We start from the raw sequence: 20,511 nt of genomic DNA on the forward strand, positions 1-20,511 counted from the left end.
TTCACAGTAAAAAGCCAAATAAAACATTATTCAAAAAACCTATTAGTTATCAGAATAAAAAGTTGTATCTTTTCTTGCTTATCATTACATAAGTACCATTTCTATTTTTTAATTGGTTGAATTATTAATCTATATAAATGAGTTTTCTACTAGGGAAGCTGGAGACATGTGGGAGAAAACTCACATCAGAACCCCCTAAAGATGTCACTGTCGCCTGAGGAAAAGCCACATCAGTGTTCCCCGGAAGTATAAGGTTCTGTGTAGTTGCTGAAAGTCCCCCAGAATTAACTCTTCCTTGGTTTTAATATGTGAGCCCTCATCAATCATCACTGGGTATACAAAGCCTTTATATGGCTCACACCATCTCTTACCAAAAACAAAAGATTTGCAAAAAAAAGTTTTTTGACAAGAAAAAAAAATGTTTCAAGAACTGAACTGGTTTATGGCTTAAACCAGAATTTCTTATAAAAGCATAGTTTGTATCAAGTAAACAAACACAAGTCACACTTGAAAATCTAAGTGCAAGAGTGGCTTTAAATAAGCCTAAAAAGGATATTTAGCTTTAAAAAGAAGAATACTTTAGTTTTTGTTTTAGGAATTTAAAAAATTGAGTGAACTTTCCAGAGATAACATTTTGGGTTGGCCTAGTCCACAGACAATACCCAATCCAGGCCTCTGATGCTACCAATGAAGAAACTAAGGCACAGGGCTTGACATAGAGAACATGCCCAAAGTACAACTGATCTATCACTGGTTGGATGATTCAAATAAAGACTCCCAAAGATCACACAGCTAGTAAGAAGAATTTTACTAAATCTTAACATCAACAGAACTCAGCCAAGAGATTTTTGAGAACAAAATACCAATGATCTGAAATGAATTCAATGGTCCTCATGGTCTTGAATCTGCCATTCTACTGGTGTAGATACCCAAAGAGCAAATATAATTGGAAAGTAATTCTATTCAATACTAATTTCCAAACAGAAAATAATTTGGAAATACAGTGATTGAAACAGGTATAAGGCATTACATACTGAGAAGTAACCCATAATCTAGGCAGCTGGGAAAAAAGAGGGATTCCATGAGGTAATGATGCCTGAGCTCAGTCTTCAAAAGTCTGCTAATTAGGCATGCTATGAGGAAAGGTCAGCAGTGGTGAAACCCCAAGACTACAAGCCACTCAGACTGAATGCCCTCCTTCCAGAAACAAAAACCAAAAGATAATATTAGATGATTTCCAACTACCACTCCCCTCCTAAACACACATATGGTGATTATCCCAGTTCCCCAAAGTGAGGAAGGAACATCATTGGCCAAGAAGCCCATTCACCCTACTAATAACAGGTGAGCATATTGAACAAGGTGACCTCCTCAAAACAAGGTTTTAGCCAACATCTTGAGAACAATCTGAATTTTGAAGTTTTATGAGGGCCAGGGGAAATAGTGAGAAAATGCTTGAGAAAAGTTTTAGCTGTGTTGAGTTATTCTTAATATGGTAAAACGTGGGTAATCAGCAGGTCAATTGGGAACGTGTCAATTTGGCTTCCCCAAGCCTGTCCAGAGCTCCCAGCCCCACAACTCTCTTACCATAGCCCCACTGAGGCCCACCTGCCCTTTCTCCAGGAAATCAATGATCCTCATATCCTGCAGGCCTTCCTGAAGCTCAAGGATGTCCAGGGTCCCATCTTCATTATGGTCCAAGTACCGAAAGAGTTTTTCAAAAGGGGATCCATTTGGGATGTCTCTGGCGTCAGGAGTGGACCACGCTGTGTACTCCGGCAGTTTCCCAGAGATGGAAGTGAGAAGGAGGAAGGAGATACTGTCCACCACATGCACAGCTGGCAGGCACCTATGATAGCAGTGTTCTCCCCAGCCACTCCCCCCAGGCTCCTTGTTCAAGATTAAAACAGGAAGGGGAGGGACCATCGCAAGGGCTCCAGGGCAGAGGCTCGAGGTGCATCCGTGCGTGGGAGGTCTCACTGCTGGGGGCCTGGCACCAGGCAGAGGCCATGGTGCTCCGCCTGCACTGGGCGGTCAGCGGATGAGATGCCCAGGTTTTCACCCCACTCCAGGAGGAGCCTAGAAGGGACAACTTGTGTCCTTCCCCCAAACTTCTGGAAGGACCTCTGCATAGGACTGTCTCTAAAGGTAGATATTCTTTTTAGAGAAAAGGTTGGGGCGGGAGGAGAGGGGGGAAGCGATGGTTAGGACATGGACTGTAGGGCCACATTGACTGGTGGTAAGGTCCAACATTTTTTTTAGGTTGTTTCGTCACACCTTTTTAGAAAAGCCTTCTAAGGCTGAGGCGCATAATATTGTTGTAAAGATAAGTAATTAGGAACCTGATGAAAATCTGCCCACTTGGGCTTTCCCTCTGTGATTTTACCCCACCCCCACCCCCAGTTCTTTATCTTCAGCCAGCATTTGCAGTGGCTTGGGGTCAAGGCTACTCTAACTGCCAGGGTCCCAGCTTTACCCTTGCAGATGTTGGCAGCACACTCAGGATAATCTCAAAATGGACAGAAGTTAAGTCAGCTGGGATCCCAGAGGGATGTCAGGAGATCTTCATAAACAATGTGGCTTCTTAATCCCACTCTCCAGAGCCACTGAGGGCTCTGGCTCCCCTATACATATACCTATGGTCCCTCCCCTGCTCTACTGGAAATGTAGAAGTGTAGTTTCACAGTAAAAACTCCCATTTTTTATGTAATTTGTTTACCTAAATATGGAATACTCTTTAAAAAGTTGAATATTAAAATTCAGGCGGGACAGCAGCAACTCTCTCATTCATTGCCGGTGGGAATGCAACACAGCACAGCCACTTTGGAAGACAGCTTGGCAGTTTCTTACAAAACTAAACACACTCTTACCATACAATCCAGCAATCACGCCCTTGGTATCTACCCAAAAGAGCTGAAAACTTATGTCCACACTGGAGCCTGGGTGACTCAGTCAGTTGACGGTCTGACTCCTGATTTCCACCCACGTCATGATCTCTTGGTTCATGAGATGGAGCCCCACATCAGGCTCTGGGCTGAAAATGCTGAGCCTGCTTGGGATCCTATCTCTCTCAAAATAAATAAACTTAAAAAAATTACAACCACACAAAATCCTGCACACAGATATTTATAGCAGCTTTATTCATAATTGCCAAAACTTGGAAACAACCAAGATGGCCTTCAGTACGTGAATGGATAAGTAAACTGTGGTACATCCAGACAATGGAATATTATTCAGCACTAAAAAGAAATGAGCTATCAAGCTCTGAAAAGACAGAGGAAACTTAAGTGCATATTACATATTACTAAGTGAAAGAAGCTAATTTGAAAAGAGTACATACTATGATCCTAGCTATATGACATTCTGGAAAAGGCAAAACTATGAACACATTAAAAAGATTGGTGGTTGCCAGGGGGTTGGGGGAAAGGGTAGAAGAATGAATAGGCAGAGCACAGGGGATTTTTTTAGGGCAGTGAAAACGATCTGTATGATACTATAAAGATAGACACATGTCATTATACATTTGTCCAAACCCACAGAACACCACCAAAAGTGAATCCTAAGGTAAACCATGGACTTTGGGTGATAATGATGTGTCAATGTAGGTTTATCAATTGTAACAAATGTACAACTCTGGTGCCAGATGTTGATAATGGGGGAAGCTATGCATGTGTGGAGGGAGGGGGTATATGGGAAATCTCTGTAACTTCATTTTGCTGTGAACCTAAAACTGCTCCAAAAAATTAATTAATTTTTTTTAATTCACAAAGAAAATTTAATTCAACCATTATCTGTTAGCTCTTGCTCCATTTATTTACCCTGTCAAGTACTGACAACATAAAGAGGCCTGTCACATGTCCATGAAAAACACCCACAGGTTTGCCTCTAGGAGGAAGTTATGCTATGGTTAGTTCTAAGTACCACAGTAGGCTTTGCAATAAACAGCCCCCCCCCCCCCGACCCCAGCCAGAGCTGTTGAGCAGTGGTAAACATTTAATGCTGTTTCATTAGATGTGCTGTGGCCCCATCAAGAATGAATTCTCCCACAAAAGGGAACTGCACAGTCCACAGGTTCCCTGGGCACTGCAGAGAAGGCACGTACTCACAAAGAGTCATAGAAGACAGACATCCAGAGAGGACACAAGAGTCCAGTGGTCAGAGGAGAAAAGACAAAAGTAATGGCCAGAGTAATAAGGAAAACTGACAGAATCTTACAGAACTGATAGGAGGAAGCAAAAAATAGAGCTGACAGTTTCATCTAATAAAAGGGCAACTATTTTTGTTGAATAGCTAGCTCTTCCCACTTTTAAAAATTACCCTGTTCCTTATTTGCTTATAATTACCCCCCACCCATCCATCCAACACAGACCTCCTATACAGAAAGCTGTGAGGACACGGTTGTGGGACCCTGTCTGTCTTGTTCACCACTATGTCCCCGGTTCATTAAACAGTGTCTGGCACTACTCAAAAGCATTAATTGAATGATATTAATATTTGTGCTACCTACTATGTAGGTCTTACCATTCTTAGTTTACATTTCAGGTTTCCAGGCATTAAATAGCTCACCCAAGGTCACAAGTGGTCTAACTAATTCCACAGCTCATAATAATCACCACCACACACATTGCACCAGTGAATGAAATAGGTATGATCGTCTACAGTTCAGAGTGGGGCATCAAACTTTCTCAACAAATCCTTTCGCTGTGTTCATAGGTCCTGTCCGGTAAAGAAATAATTCTGGGGTGCCTGGGTGGCTCAGTCGGTTAAGCACCCGACTTTGGCTCAGGTCATAATCTCCCGGTTTATGAGTTCAAGCCCCGTGTTGAGCTCTGTGCTGACAGCTCAGAGCCTGGAGCCTGCTTCAGATTCTGTCTCCCTCTCTCTTCACCCTTCCCCCACTCATTCATTCACTCATATTCTCTCTCTCTCTCTCTCTCTCTCTCTCTGTCTCAAAAGTAAGTAAATGGGGGCACCTGCGTGACCTAGTCGGTTGAGCATCTGACTTCGGCTCAGGTCATGATCTCACAGCTCTGTGAGTTCGAGCCCCACATCGGGCTCTGTGCTGACAGCTCAGAGCCTGGAGCCTGCTTTGGATTCTGTGCCTCCCTCTCTCTCTGCCCCTAACCCACTCGCATTCTGTCTCTGTCTCTCTCAAAAATAAATAAACATTAAAAAAAAATAAGTAAACATTTTTTAAATAAATAAAAAGAAAGAATTCTGAGTGCACTAGGGTAAAATTATACAGGTGAGCTGAAGCCTTGAACAAATGGGTAATAATTTACCAGGCAGAAAAGAGGGAGTGAGAGCAATGCCAAGCAGAGAAAAGAAAATAAAGAGACAAGTGTCCATGGTTGTGGCCCAATCAGGGAAACAGAATGTTGGGGTTTGGGAAGAAGACTAACAGGTAGACTGCTACCAAGATGGAATGGGTATTTTATGCCTTAAGAAAGACTTCTTCCATTTTTTTCATTCTTTCCAAAATAAAGATGTCATCCCTTGAAGGATAAGATTTTAGAATATAAGGAGAAAAAACAAAAGATACAGATGTTATATATTTTAGAACATTTGACATAAATGTATTTGGAATTCATTGTTTTTCTTATACCATAATCTCCCTGCTATGATGTCCTAAAATGTACCTCTATGATTTCTTTATCATATTCTCTTTAGTAATAAAGTTTCCGACAACTGAAATGCTAATGAAATAAATTCCTCTTGTTAACAGAGGAATTATGTCATGGAGTAAAACCCTGAAAAGAAATTGCATGCAAAGCAATACACATTTGCTAAGCTACTGTTTTTGTATGTGACCCTATTCCATCTGTAGTTGTAAATATAAAATTTATAGACAGAGAATCAAAACAATCATAGCATGTCAGAGTTGGAAGACCCCTTAAATCAAGCTGTCCAGTCCAACCACCTGTCAGACACTGCCTAATCGTTTAGCATACACTCAAAACCCATTAGGACAGAGGGTCCTCAAGTCCATCATCTAGTACCTGTGACATCACATTTTAAAGGCTTTTCTACATGAACTTTCATATCCAGTCACATGTGATCTTGACAAGAGCTCAGTCAGTTAAGTGTCCAACTCTTGATCTCAGCTCGCATCTTGATCTTAGGGTTGTGAGTTCAAGCCTCATGTTGGGTGTGAAATCTACTTAAAAAAAAAAGATCTCTGTCCAAGAAAGATATTTTCATTTTAAGAATAATGAAAGTAAAGCAAAGGGTTAAGTGACTTGACCAGGACTACACAGTCACACCACGTAGGGACCTCGTTGGCCATGCTACTTCCCTTCCTGCTCTCGGCAGTCTCTGCTGTGAGAGTCCTAGACCCCTTATGATGATAAATCTCTCCTAAGAAAGTTACACTAAGACTTGATGTGCATGAAAATATGGCAAACAACTTAGTTTTAAAACTGCCTGTAATTTACCTGCTTAACTAAACAGATTTGTTAAATCAGCCAACTCTGAACCTGGATACAGGAATACCTTCATACTGTATGAAACCTGACCCCCATTCTCCTCCACATACTGCTAAAAGAGGAGTCACTAAAATGATGCCAAGATTGGAGAAGGAGGAAAAATATCTGTAAAATCCTTTGGGCAAGATCCCCTTTTTTCATTTTATTGCCTGAATTCAAAATTTGGGGCATTTGTTGTTTTTTTCGTTTTGGTTTGGTTTTGGCCCTACACTGTTCCAAATTCTTCCAAATTCTTCTTCTAAATTGAAACAAAATAAGCATAATTCCAGCTAAAACTGCTGACTCTTCCCCATCAGTTTATTTTCCTCAGAATTTCCATTTGGGTAAATTAAAATTCAGATTATTTCCTCTATTCTTTAATGTTCTAAAACTTGTTCCTTAGAGTACCTCAAATGGCATCCAAACATTGGGACTGTATTTTAGAATGCTCTAATGTAGCCTTTGACGAAAAACAATAAGGAGGAGGAGAGGGAGGAGGAAAAAATAGAAAATACTCTAGGAGCGCCTGGGTGGCTTGGTCAGTTAAGCATCCGACTTCGGCTCGGGTCATGATCTCACGGCTGTGGGTTCAATCCCTGCATCAAGCTCTGTGCTGACAGCTCAAGCCTGCTTTGGATATTGTGTCTCCCTCTCTCTCTCTGCGCCCCCCCACCCCCACTCGTACTCTCTTTCAAGAAAAATACACATTAAAAAACAATTTTTTTTAAAAAAAGAAAATATTCTAAAAAGCAGAACTTGCTTTGAAATCTTTTCCCTGGGTAGTTTTGCAACACTTAGTAATGGTTAGCTGTACTCCTTAAGACTCTCTTCTACACTCTACTTTTATATTCCATATTCTTTCCATTTAAGGTCTAAAAGAACTTAAACAGAAATCTGCTGTCTTCTAATTACTGAATTCATTACAAACGCTTGGAAACATGGAGAGGAGATATTATCAGATGGAAATTTAGAGAGATTTCACTTCATGCTGAATATTTGTCTTAGCTGCAAACTATTAGGCTTCCCTTGAAGAGTCACCTCATAGTTCTCATTTCTAGGTACTCAAGTAAATAATCTCCCCAATCCTCGACATTATGCAAACCCTTGACCTATGCCTCTGAAACTCTCCCCCATACAGACTGACCATGTGATCCTAATTCCAACTACTTGGTTAGCTACTGTTTCCTAGGCTTGCTTTAACCCTCTCTTCCTCCACTTATTTCCCACACGGCCACCACAGTGATCTTCCTTTTAAAAACATCAGTCTGCCTGTGTCCCGCTCTTACTTAACACCTCTCAAGGCTCCCATTGCTCATATAAAAGCCAAACCATTCAACAGGCCTAAAATGTCTTTGAGGATCTGGCCTGTCTTCCTCTGATATGACACTAATTTTTCAAGAAGACCAACCAGGCACTAAGTGGAAAGTCAGCTGTACTGAGGCCTTCTGTTCTGGAAGGGGCACTTGGCTCATCCTCACAGGAACAGATAACCTCCTCCAGGTAGGGGTTTCCCTTTCCCCTATCTGGAGGCTTATGGAATACCTGATTGACAGGCCTGAAATCCCCACATAACACAGCGTCTGACCAGGGAATCTGCTTCATAGTAAAAGAGGTGTGGAAGTAGGCCCATGACCAAGGGATCCACTGGCGTATTACACACCACACTGTCCAGAAGCAGCCATCCTCACAGGATGCTAGAGGGGCCTACTGAAACCATAACTGAAGCACTGAGGAGACAATATTTGGCCAAAGTGAGTTGCCACCCTTCAGGATGCAGTATATGTATGAGATGAGAGACCTCTGTATGGTTCTGTGCCCCCAACAGGAAAAAAACGTGAGTTCAGGAACCAAGAGGTAGGAGCAAGAGCAGTCACACTTACTAGCATTCCATGTGACCCACTGGGAGACTTTTTGCTTCCTGCTCCCACAACTCTGGGCTTTACAGGGTTAGTTTCTAGTCCCCAAACAGGGAATACAGCAAGGGTCCCCCTGAACCACAGCTACAGCTACCACCAGGACACTTGGAACTCCCTGTGTCCAGGGACCAACAGGCAAGAAAAGAAGTCATTGCTTTAGTAGGTTTCAGTTGACCCTGATCAGCAGGAGACAGGGCTGCTTTTATGCAATGGAGACAAACAGGAATAGGTATGGAACTTAGGTGACCCATGTGGACACCACAAACGCTACCTGGTACTCCACTGCCCAATTAGAACTGTGAATGGACACAAGCAGCAACACTGGCTTGAGAAGCTCAGACCCCTCACAAATGAAGGTTTGGGGCACACCGGAAGTCACAAAGACCTGCAGGTATTATAGCTGAGTACGAGTGGAATTTAAAGGAGACAGTCAAGAGGCGCCTGAGTGGCTCAGTCGGTTAAGCGTCTGGCTCTTGACTTGGGCTCAGGTCATGATCTCACGGTTGTGGGACTGAGCCTCACATCAGGCTCCACACTGAGCATGGAGCCAACTTGAGATTCATTCTCATTCTCACTCTCTCTCTCTCTCTCTACCCCCGCCCTCCGGCTCACTCTCTCTCTCTCTCAGAATAAATAAATAAACATTGTTTTTAAAAAATAGACAGTCAAGAAGGGAAATGAGTACCAGCTGTGACTGGAATGGAGACTGTAGTTTGTCCCACTGACCTCCCTGAGAAACAGAGGGAGAGAACGATGAGGAAGTATTCCCCACAATGATGTAGAGAAGCAGATTTGCGTGGCACAAGGAGAGGTCTCTGGTGGCTAGGTCAGATCACCCGTGAAGGGAAACTGATGTGGGAGCAGAGCTGACTGACGGCTGGCCTTGCCACACCCTTGGACCCTGCTGCCACAGCTCTGACACCAAGTACATGCTTGCCCTGGGCTGCTCCAACCAAACACTGGCCACAGCAGGGGACCAGCACAGGGCAGCCTGTGACACAGGACTCCACTGACAACATTTGCCCTGTGACTCCCTATTATCTTAGCTGAGACTTTCTAAGAACACTGCTTTGACCTAAAGTTGTTCCAAAATCATTCTTTCTTCAACTCTTCTAACAGGGGTTAAATTTATGTCATGGTCTTAAGACCCCCTCGACTTACTCCTTTTTTCGTCCTCCTTACCCTTCACAAGCATCGCTCCCAATAAATCTTTTGCACACTCAATCCCATCTTGGGTTTCTTCCCCTCAGAAGACCAGAACTGACAGTACAAGAGAAGTTCAACACAAGAGGTGATAACATGGGATCTGGCAACTGGCTCACTCATCACCCAACCGGCAAAGAGCCCTGAGTGGAATATGGCACAAGAATAATGTTTTGCACAAGGTGGGAGCCCAATGCTGATGATTTCCCAGTGGTGATCTGGGAAATGACTGTTTGAGGACGACACCGTGGTATAATAATTCAGGCATTTGAAAAATATGCTATAAGGGTAGGCAAGACAGTGTACTGATAAAAGGATCAATTTACCAGGAGGATACCAAAATGCTAAATTTGAACACACCAGTAGTATAGTCCACTATATAGTCTATTTTTAAAATATAAAAGGGAAAATTGACAGAATTATAAAGAGAAGTTGGCAAATCCACAATCACAGAGGGAGCTTTTGACATCTTTCAGTACAGACTGTAGTAACAATAGTCAATAATTTAAAGGCTAGGGGCACCTGGGTGGCTCAGTCGGTTGAGTGTCCAACTTTGGTTCAGGTCATGATCTTACAGTCCATGAGTTTGAGCCCCATGTCAGGCTCTGTGCTCAGAGCCTGGAGCCTGCTTCAGATTCTGTGTCTCTGTCTCTCTCTGCCCCACCCCTGTCTCTTTGCCTCTCTCTCAAAAATAAATAAAAATAAAAAAATCTTTAATAATAATTTAAAGGCTAATTGTTGGGATGCCTGGGTGGCTCAGTCAGTTAAGCACCCAACTCTTGATTTCAGCTCAGGTCACGAAATAAGGGTCGTAGGATCGAGCCCCATGTCAGGTTCCACGCTGAGCATGGCGTGGAGCCTGCTTAAGATTCTCTCTGCCCCTCCCCAACTCATGCTTGCTCTCTCTATAAATAAATAAATAAATAAATAAATAAATAAATAAATAAATAAATTTTTTTAAATAAAGGCTAATGGCTGATTGCTTATTAGGTACCAGGCAGTTTTATAAGTACTTGACATATTTTAATTCATTTATTCTTCACAATAACCCTATGATATAGGAACTAATGTTGCTTCTGTCACAGTTGAGGAAACTGGGGCAAGAGAGGTTAAGAAAATTGCCCAGAAAGGGGTGAAGCCAAAATTGGTAAAGGGGAGTTACAGAATGAATAAGTCACAGGGATGAAAACCACAGCATAGGGAATATAGTTAATGGTATTGTAATAGTGTTGTATGGTGACAGATGACAGCTACACTTGTGAGCACAGCAGAACATACAGAGTTGCTGAATCACTATGTTGTACACCTGAAACTAATGTAACATTGTGTGTCAACTATACTTCAATTAAAAAAAGAGAGAGAAAAAGAACATTGTCCAAAGTTACCTAGTTAAGTAGCAGAACCAAGATTCAAACCCAGACAGTTTGCTTAGATTTCTCCTATTTTCTTATGCATGTAAAAAGATGTTTATCTGACAAAACTATGAAGACAATAAAAAGATCAGCAATGGGGGACAGGGATGAGTAGGCAGAGCACAGAATTTTTAGGGCAGTGAAAATTCTCTGTATGATATTGTAATGATGGATACATGTCATTATACATTTGTCCAAAACTACAGAATATACATTCCTAGAGTGAACCCTAAGGTAAACTATGGGCTTTGGGTGATAATGATGTGTCAATGTAGGTTCACTCTTGGTTTAAAAAAAGCACCATTCTGTTGAGTGATGTTGACGATAGGGGAGGCTATGCATGTCATGTGTAAGGGCAGAGGGTATATGGGAAATCTCTGTACCTTCCTCTCAATTAAACTTAAAAATTGATCTTAAAAAATAAGTCTTCATTTAGAAAAAAAAAGATGTTTCTCTTATTTTATCCAGCATTTCTTTGTATCTTGCAATAGGAGGATTTTTTGGTTATCTTGTCCTACATAGGCTGGAAATACAAGTACTAACAACTGCTTTACCCTTAAATTTTATCTTTTTTTCTGCAATTATTTCAAATGGGCCTCTGCCTTGTTTAGGCTGTTTCAAATCACAGGCCTAAATATTTTTGTATTACAGTGTTCAGGTGACTAAGACATGACCCTCATCTTCCAGATGGTTGGTCTTATTGGAGGGCACAGGCAGTAACTGAAAATAATACCTTTTGAAAATGATAACAGTAGTGACATGTGAGACAAATGACTTACACATAGTAGGGTGTGATCAACTCTTCTATAGAGGGTGGCCCAAAAAGGCTCATCTCAGAGGAGGTGATACTTATAAAAACAAAACAAAAACCTCTTTTTCCCCCTAATCATAATAATATACAATTATTTTTTAAAATTGAATACAAAAATTGTGAAGAAAAAAGTAAAAAGGTAATTTAACTCCAGTCATCCATAAATAACCATTATTGACCTTTTTTTTAAAGTTTATTTATTTTGAGAGTGTGCAAGCAGGGTAAGGGTAAAGAGAAAGGGAAAGAGAATCCCAAGCAGGCTCCACACTGTCAGTGTAGAGCCCAATAAGGGGCTTGAATTCATGTGCCATGAGATCATGACTCAAGCTGAATCCAAGTCAGAGTTTAACTGACTGAGTCACCCAAGTGCCACTACCATTATTAACATTTTATTGAAGAAGTCAAGGGGCACCTGGGTGGTTCAGTCAGTTAAGTGCTGGACTTCGTCTCAGGTCATGATCTCAGTCTATGAGTTCAAGCCCCACATTGGGCTCTGTGCTGACAGCTCAAAGCCTGGAGTCCACTTCAGATTCTGTGTCTACCCCCTCCCTCACTCACGCTCTGTCTCTCTGTCAAAAATAAATAAATATTTTTTAAAAAAGAAGTCAAAAAAGAGTGCTGGGAATAGTTAATAATATCTAGCATAAGCACAGGGAGTAATACTATATATGTGTATATGTATGCATAAAATACATTTTATGCTTATGTATATGTGTGTGTGTGATAGCGATAAATATATGCCATCCTATTCTATGTTTGCATTCACATAATTTTATACAACTTACTTTATAATTTGTTCATATATAAACTCTGGAAAACTAAAGGCATTTTTTATTTCTGATTTTAAGTTCTTATTTTCTTAATCAACCTTACCAGAGGTTTGTCTATTTTATTCATATTTTCAAAGAACCAACCAAAAAAGCGTATCTTTGGAAATTTAAAGCACACATTTAAATAATTCACGGGTCTGGGGCACTTGGGTGGCTCAGTTGGTTAAGTGTCCGGCTTCAGCTCAGGTCATGATCATGGTTCTTGGGTTCGAGCCCTGCATCAGGCTCTGTGCTGACAGCTCAGAGCCTGGAGTCTGCTTCGGATTCTGTGTTTCCCTCCCTCTCTGCCCCTCTCCCACTCACATACACACACTCTCTCTCTCGCTCGCTCAAAAAAATTAAAAAATCTAAAAATTAATAAATAATTCATGGGTTAATGATGAAATCACATTGGAAATTAGAAAATACTTGGAACTAAATAACAAAAATACAAATTTGTGGGATGCAGCTAAAAAAAAGTGATTAAAGGGATACTGTAGTTCAAAATTAAGTCATCAAGCATTCAACTGAAAAAATTAGAAAAAGAGCAAATGAGTAAGCCCCAAGAAAGCAGAAGGAAAGACACAAATTAGTGGGAAAAAAATAACAAAGAAACCATCAGCAAAAAGTACCAAACGTTCATTCTTTCAAAGTATAAATAAGAAAAATCTTTGACAAAATTGAAGGAGGGGGGTGGAGATCAATATCAGAAATGAAATTGAACAACTTAATGACACATAGTCAGAACTTTTTAAAAACTGTAAGTGAATATTATGAACCTTGGACAAAATAGACAGTTTTCTAAAAATTGTAACTTACTAATAAGCCTGACCTCGGTAAGAAATAGTAAACCAACGGGGGGCCTGGAACTACTAAAGACATTGAACGAGTAGCTTAAAATGTAACTGTGAAACAGTTGTTGGCTCTTATAGTTTAATCACCTTCCCTCTTGGGATAGGGAATGTTGAAGTGTCCTCTTATGTTTCAGAGCGGTTGGCGAGGTTCCAAGTATCCCCACCCCGCTAAGGGGGCTGAACTTCAGAGGCACAATCAAAATGACTCATAGGAGTTGAAACTGCTCAGCGACAGGCCAACCCTTTAGGTCAATATATGTACTGAGGACATTAAGAAGGTCTTAAACAAGGGAATGTTGCCTGTCCTCAACAGTTAGCTGGCAGGAAACACACGGTTGGTTTTCACAAGTTCTGAAACACTAGACAAAACTAGCTGGTGTAACAAAGCAGCTTCTGAGTGTCACAAAGTGTGAGCCTTTTTTACAGAACCTGGAGCCCACGTAAGTCTGAGAACTTGAAAAACAAACAACAACAAAAACCCGAAAGAAACAAAAAACTTAATGAGAGCTAAAAAAAAAAAAAATTCTTTATGATTAAATTTTGCAAAAAGGCAGGTGAAAGAGCCGGGATGCATTCACACAAAAGTACTGCGGTACAGACGTTTTAAATCGTTAGAGCGGGCTACAGTGTTCGCTGCGCTAACTTCCTTTGGAAAAATACCAGGAGGCTTTCAGGTGACGAGCACCGGTCCCGGGGGACCCTGGCCCCGCGCCCCATTCCCGAGCTTCGGCGCCCGATCGCCGGCTGGAAGCCGCACAGTTCCACCTTCCTTGCAGCCCGCACCCAGAATCTTCGCAGCCCTCCCGGCCCTCCCGCTGCGCCCAGCAGCCACCCACCTCCTCGCCATCCTGGCCCAGGGCGACGCCCAGGCCCTTGAGCCCCTCCTGCAGCTCGCCGATGTCCACCACGCCGTCCCCGTTGCGATCCAGCTTCTGGAAGAGGGTCTCGAAGCGCGTCGGCGGCGCCGCGTCCTGGCAGGCCGCCGCGGGCAGCACGAAGCCCCGCAGCCAACGCAGCATGGTCCCGGAGGCGCGGGGCGGCGCAGCCCAGGGGAGTCACCGGGGCGAGGACTCGGGGGGTTGCGGGTGCAACGAGGACCAGCGTCCCGGCCGCCGCCTGGCTGCGAGGAGCCAGCCGGGTGCAGGGCGCGGGAGCAAAGACCCCAACCCAGCCCGGCTTGTCGCGCAGGGAGTGGCCGCTCCAGCTGCTGCTCGGGGAGGAGCTCGCCCGGCGCTGGCCTCTCTTAGAGGCGTGGAGGGGCGGGCCTAGCGCTGCCTAGAGCGGAGCAGGAAGTGAAAGGGCTGCGGTGGATCTCCGGAGGGGCGGTGGCAACGGGGCTGGGGAAGGAGCGGGGGGGTGCGGGAAGGAGGAGGTCTGCTCGCGCCCAGTGGAGCTGTCAGAGGTGTAAGTTCGAGGAGCAAGCCCCCAGAGGCTGGGGGTTAGCATCCGCAGGTTAAGTGCTGGGGCGGGGGGAGAGGACGTTCGAAGCTCAGGTTAACTTCACGCCCCCTTTCCCTAACAGCTTGGAGTTTCAACAAGCTGCCCGGAGGTAGTCCTCTCTGCATGGAAAGTGAGCCATGTCGGTCGGCCCAGATATCTGACTTTTTCGTGTGGCTCCACAGATACTACACTTCCAGTCCTGTTTTCCATTAACAAAAAGGAGGAAGTTGGGTGTTTGCACACCTGGGATGGGAATTCTTTAAGAAACAGAGAAGTTAAGGGGGCGCCTGAGTGGCACAGTACTTTCAGCGCCCCACTGTTGAGTTTGGCTGAGGTCAGGATCAGACGGGTTCATGGGATGGAGCCCCTGCGATGGGCTCTGCGACAACAGCACGGAGCCTGCTTCGGATCCTCTGCCTCCGGTCTCCCTCCCTCTCTGCCCCTCCCTCACTCGCTCTCTCTTCAAAATAAACATTAAAATTTTATTTAAAAAAAGAAACAAGTTAAAGCTGAAAGCAATTTAAAAAACAAAAAACACCTAAAACTAATACAGTATTACATGTCAATTATGTCTCAACACAACTGGGGGTAAAAAAAAAAAAAAAAAGGAGAAACTGAAGGGTCTTTGGCAGAAAAGATCGACGTTCATCCAGGTGGGCAGTGGTAAAAAGGGGGACTACTTTGCTCTACAGCTTAGTAAGATCTGACCCTGACAAATCATAGGGAGCATTTGCCAGCAGCAGTTACCAGGAGGACCTCAGGCCCCTCTCTTTCAAGAGGGGTACAGCTACATGGCTTAGGGCTTCCTTCATAACATGGAATAAGACAAGGAACACCGGGGATAGAGAGAAAATGGCAGGGTCCTAATTCTTCTGCTGTGCAAACTTGGAAATGTGGCATAGCTTCTCTATCAGCCTCTCTCAGTAACATGAGAGTATGAATATCTGCCTCATAACAACAGGGTCTTACATTGTATGGGAAAGGTCTTAATACTCTCAAGTGCCAATAAAATGAGATTCACCAATTGTAATAATTCCCTGTTCATCCACCAGCCGCTTAATAGAAACTGTTGTTGCATTCCTCTTATCTGCAGGAGCTATAACTCTGTACTTATAAGGCTTTCCCCACATCCTCTGAATAACTAAACAAGGCTAGTTCTTCCAACAAAACCCAGGAACTCAGACCCAGAAATCACTTCCCCTCATGCCATTTTATATATTGAAGGCACAGGCGAATCTAGAGTTCGTAAACTGAGGACTGCCTGTTTAGTTACATCATTGTGAGACCAATCTCTTCATACTACTTCTGAATTCCAATCTTGTTATCAATTATCCTCTTCCTTTGGAAATGCCTTCTAACCACATCAAATTTTCTATCTGTCCTTAAAAACCTCTTTTAACCACCACTGTGGATACTCTGTACTCGAAGAGAGGCTGCTTGAAATAGTCCTCCCAGACTTAAATGTTTTTTTCTTTTTTCTTTTTTTGTAGTAACTAGAGGAATTAACTGTCAAAACTTTGAGAAAATTTATTTTAAACACAAAGCCTTGTACAAGAAAGTTTACAGCAGTTTTATTCATCATCATCCAAACCCAAGACAAGCAAAGTGTCCTTAAATGAGTGAATGGATGAGCGATCTGTGTTGCATTCATACAGTGGAACACAGTGATAACAAGGAGTGTCTCACTACACCATACAACACACTATACGGCATTCTGGAAAAGGCAAAACTATAGGGACAGAAAACAGACCAGGGGTTGCCAGGGGCTGGGGGGTGGGAGGTGTTGACTATGTAACAGCATAAGGGAGCTTTTGGGGGTAATGGAGCTGCTTAGGTTTTGATTCTGGTGGTGGTTACACAACTGTCACTTTGTTAAAATGCACAGCAGTGTATACTAAAAAGGTTTACTTTCACTCTGTGGAAATTATACCTCATTAAATCTGACTTTAATATCTGACTTAAACATAAGTAAAACAGAATAAGAATTCTTAGTTCAAAATATCACTGTGAAAATCAAAACAGTTTGTGACTTATTACACAAAAGTATGGTTGCAGACCAGCAGCATCAGTATCACTCGGGAGCTTATTAGGAAATACAGTCTCAGGACCACCTCAGAGTTGCACTTATGCAAAAGCCCCAGTGATCCTTTCCTACATCAAAGTTTGAGAAGCTTTGCTGGTATAAAGTAATGCCACTCAAAGTGCGGTTTGCACACTAGTGCCAGACTACAAGCTCTTCCCTGTTCGCAACAAGTTTAGTCAGAGATTAAGAGGAAGCATCCAGAAACATTATAGCAATTTTGATAGAGTACTTTTATATTTGTTGAGTCTAATAATGACTCCTGTATTGTCTTTTTAATTTTAATTCTTTAACAAATCATTTTTACTGTATTTCACAATGGTTTATGTATCCACAATGGATTAAGAAAACACTGTTGGGGCACCTGGGTGGCTCAGTCAGTCAAGCGTCCGACATCAGCTCAGGTCATGATCTCACGGTTCATGAGTTCGAGCCCCGAGTGGGGCTCTGTGCTGACAGCTGGGAGCCTGGAGCCTGTTTCAGATTCTGTTTCTGTCTCTCTTCCTCTCCCCTATTCACTCTCTGTCTCTCTGTCTCTCTTTCTCAAATACAAAAAATAAAACATAAAAAAAATTTTTTTAAGAAAACACTGTTACTTGGGGCACCTGGGTGGCTTAGTTGGTTGAGCGTCCAGCTTCACCTCAGATAATGATCTCATGGTTCGTGAGTTCAAGACCCACATCAGGCTCTGTGCTGACAGCTCAGAACTGGAGCCTGCTTCAGATTCTGTGTCTCCCTGTCTCTCTGCTCCCCGCCCCCACCCCCGCCAATTGCACTCTGTCTTGAAAGAAAGAAAGAAAGAAAGAAAGAAAGAAAGAAAGAAAGAAAGAAAGAAAGAAAACACTGTTACCATACAGAATAAAGGTAAAATTAACAATACAACTTCCTTCATGAGAGAATAAAATTTTACATAGACATTTAAACACACGCACGAGAGACAGCATCCCTACCCATTCCTATGTTGATAATTCCCAAAGACCAGTAGCTCTGACAGAGATCAACAGGAGAAACCCTGAACTCAGATGTCCTTAACCCAATTCATTTCTGTGGTCAGGACAGAAGTTGAGGGTTCAGCCCAATTCAGCTTGCCTCTGTATTTTTCCAGTTTCTAGCTTTCTTAAGCACTACCATCTTCCATTGGGACGACCTTCAAACTTTATAAATTTCATCTATTTTGGTCTTCAAAGACCTTTTTCAGCACCTACCTTGAAATCCTTATAGTTAGGAAGAATCCCCTTGAATGATCATTCTAGATGTTCATAGTTTTAGCTGGTAAACAAGTTTACCCTTTTTACCTACTGGACCATGCAGTTACTGTGGGTGCTAAGAAAACCAAAGTCTCAGCCTCTCTACAAGGAATAACTCTATGTCAAAATTCTGTTCACTGCTGTCTCAAATTTAAGGAATTACAAAGTGGGCTATGTAAGAGAATTCAATTGGTTCAGGGTAAAGCCATCACCATCACCAGAAAGCTAGTTTTATCATATGTATTTTAACCTTGAATATCCAGGTAGTCTTTAGAGAGACAAGAATCGTTTTAAGTTTTAACTCTATCTAAGCTAAGTGAATATTCCTTGAGATTTTCCAAGTCATGTAGGAGACAGAAATCCAGATAACCAGGAGAATTCTGTGTCTTGCTCACTACTCCTCATCATCCACTACCCCAACCCACCCAAAAAAGTAAATGCAGACATGGTGCTTAATTACTGGAAGTTTGACATCATTACTAAATCATGTAAATACTTCCCATTTCAAAACAGTTGTGTCAAGTTCACACTGGCTTCAAAACCACATCCCTCACTACTTTGAAAATAACTATGTAAAAGACTGTGTTAAGAATGTCTTCAGTTTGCGAAAATTTATGTAAATTTTGTTCTGAAGGCTGATACATTTAAAATGAAAAAAAAAGCACATCTATTAAGGAATCAATAATCATGAAAATTAGATCAATATTCTATATATTTTTGCTTGTAAAGCCACCATCTCTCTCCCCTCCTTCCCTTCCATCCTCTCTTCCTCCCTCCCTCCCTCCCTTCCTTCATCACCAGTTAAACGTCATTGGGCAGGCTTGAGGAAAGCTGCCCAGAACGGGTCAGAGCTCAGGGAAAGAAGATGGGCAGGGCAGCAGCCTCCTGGGTTGGGAGGCTGGTATACGGGGCTTGAGCAACTAAATAAATATATTGAGGATAGTAAGAGCTAGGCTTCCTGCTCTCAGAGAAAGGAGTTAGAAACATGCAAAAGAGAAAGCTAGAATGAACCCTACAGCGTTGCATTTGAATTAGTGGTATTGGTGCGAACGCACGGTTTTAAATATTCTTGGATACAGAAATATAAAGAGGTCTTTGTTCTCATAGGGCATACAGTTCAGTCAGAGGAAACAGGAAGTAATCATACCTCTGGGGTTCTGCAGCTAGAAGAAGTTTGGGTTGTATAAATAACAATAAAATTAAGAATCTATAAAAACAATTTAAAAAATCGCTCCCCTGGCATTTATTTTTAAAGTTATGCTGTGCAGGGGCGTCTGGGTGGCTCAGTCAGTTGGGCGTCCGACTTCAGCTCAGGTAATGATCTCACAGTCTGTGAGTTCGAGCCCCACGTCGGGGTCTGTGCTGACAGCTCAGAGCCTGGAGCCTGCTCTGGATTCTGTGTCTCCCTCTCTCTCTCTGCCCCTCCCCCCGCTCATGCTCTGTCTCTCTGTCAAAAATAAATAAACATTAAAAAAAATTTAGTTATGCTGTGCAGAGAGAAATTTCCAATGCACATTTTCCCATTTTAAAATGTTCATCACTCATTTAAAAAAAATTTTTTTTTGAGAGAGAGACAGAGACAGAGCACAAGTGGGGGAGAGGCAGAAAGAGAGGGAAACACAGAATCTGAAGCAGACTCCAAGCTCTGAAGCTGTCAGCAAAGCCAGACGCAGGGCTGGAACACACACACTTGAGCTTATGACCTGAACCAAAGTTGGACGCTTAACCGACTGAGCCCAGGTGCCCCCATCACTCATTTTTAAAACATAAATTTTTGCTGGTTTTTTTTTCCTTTCATGCCTTTTTGCTATATATATATTAATTTTTGATGTCTTACATTAAAGTTTGTGTACGTCTTTGTGATGTCTTCAAACTCATGATCACTTGTATATTTGTACTCACGTGACTGTACTTGTATCTTTGTAGTAAGTTTCAAAGAGTTTGAGAGTAATTCAATTTGCAGAAAGTTCATCTCTTGAGTACGTTTTCAGTGTTGTTCTCCCAAAGAAAAAGCCAGCATTGGGGAAAATGGCCACCATGTAATGTTGCTAACATCTCAATAGAGGGTGCTGTTACCTAAAGATGAAGGAAGGTCAGGGCTAAATAGAAGCTGGAGTGGGGGCAGTGAAAGCAGAAGGGGATCCAAGGAAAGGAAGAAAAGTGGGTCTTTCTTTTTTGGTCATCAATATAGTTATAGATCCCTAAACTACACTAACAAAAGATACAAACTGAAATGTTATTTAAAACCTGGGTGTAACAATATACTTTCTTTCCA

General features: G+C 42.3%; 1 protein-coding gene across 1 annotated transcript in view; it reads right to left on the reverse strand.

The window, feature by feature from the left end:
• Window positions 1-14,663, reverse strand: part of LOC106974253 (calcium-binding mitochondrial carrier protein SCaMC-1) — a 60,247-nt gene extending 45,584 nt beyond the window's left edge. Inside the window, exon 1 of the mRNA XM_015071440.3 lies at window positions 14,306-14,663. Coding sequence (XP_014926926.2) covers window positions 14,306-14,488 — 183 coding nt within the window. The 5' untranslated portion in view covers window positions 14,489-14,663. The remainder of the gene's footprint in view (window positions 1-14,305) is intronic.
• Window positions 14,664-20,511: the final 5,848 nt, after the last annotated feature.

This window comes from Acinonyx jubatus, chromosome C1 (genome assembly GCF_027475565.1).
Source record: "Acinonyx jubatus isolate Ajub_Pintada_27869175 chromosome C1, VMU_Ajub_asm_v1.0, whole genome shotgun sequence".
Classification (NCBI taxonomy): Eukaryota; Metazoa; Chordata; class Mammalia; order Carnivora; family Felidae; genus Acinonyx; species Acinonyx jubatus.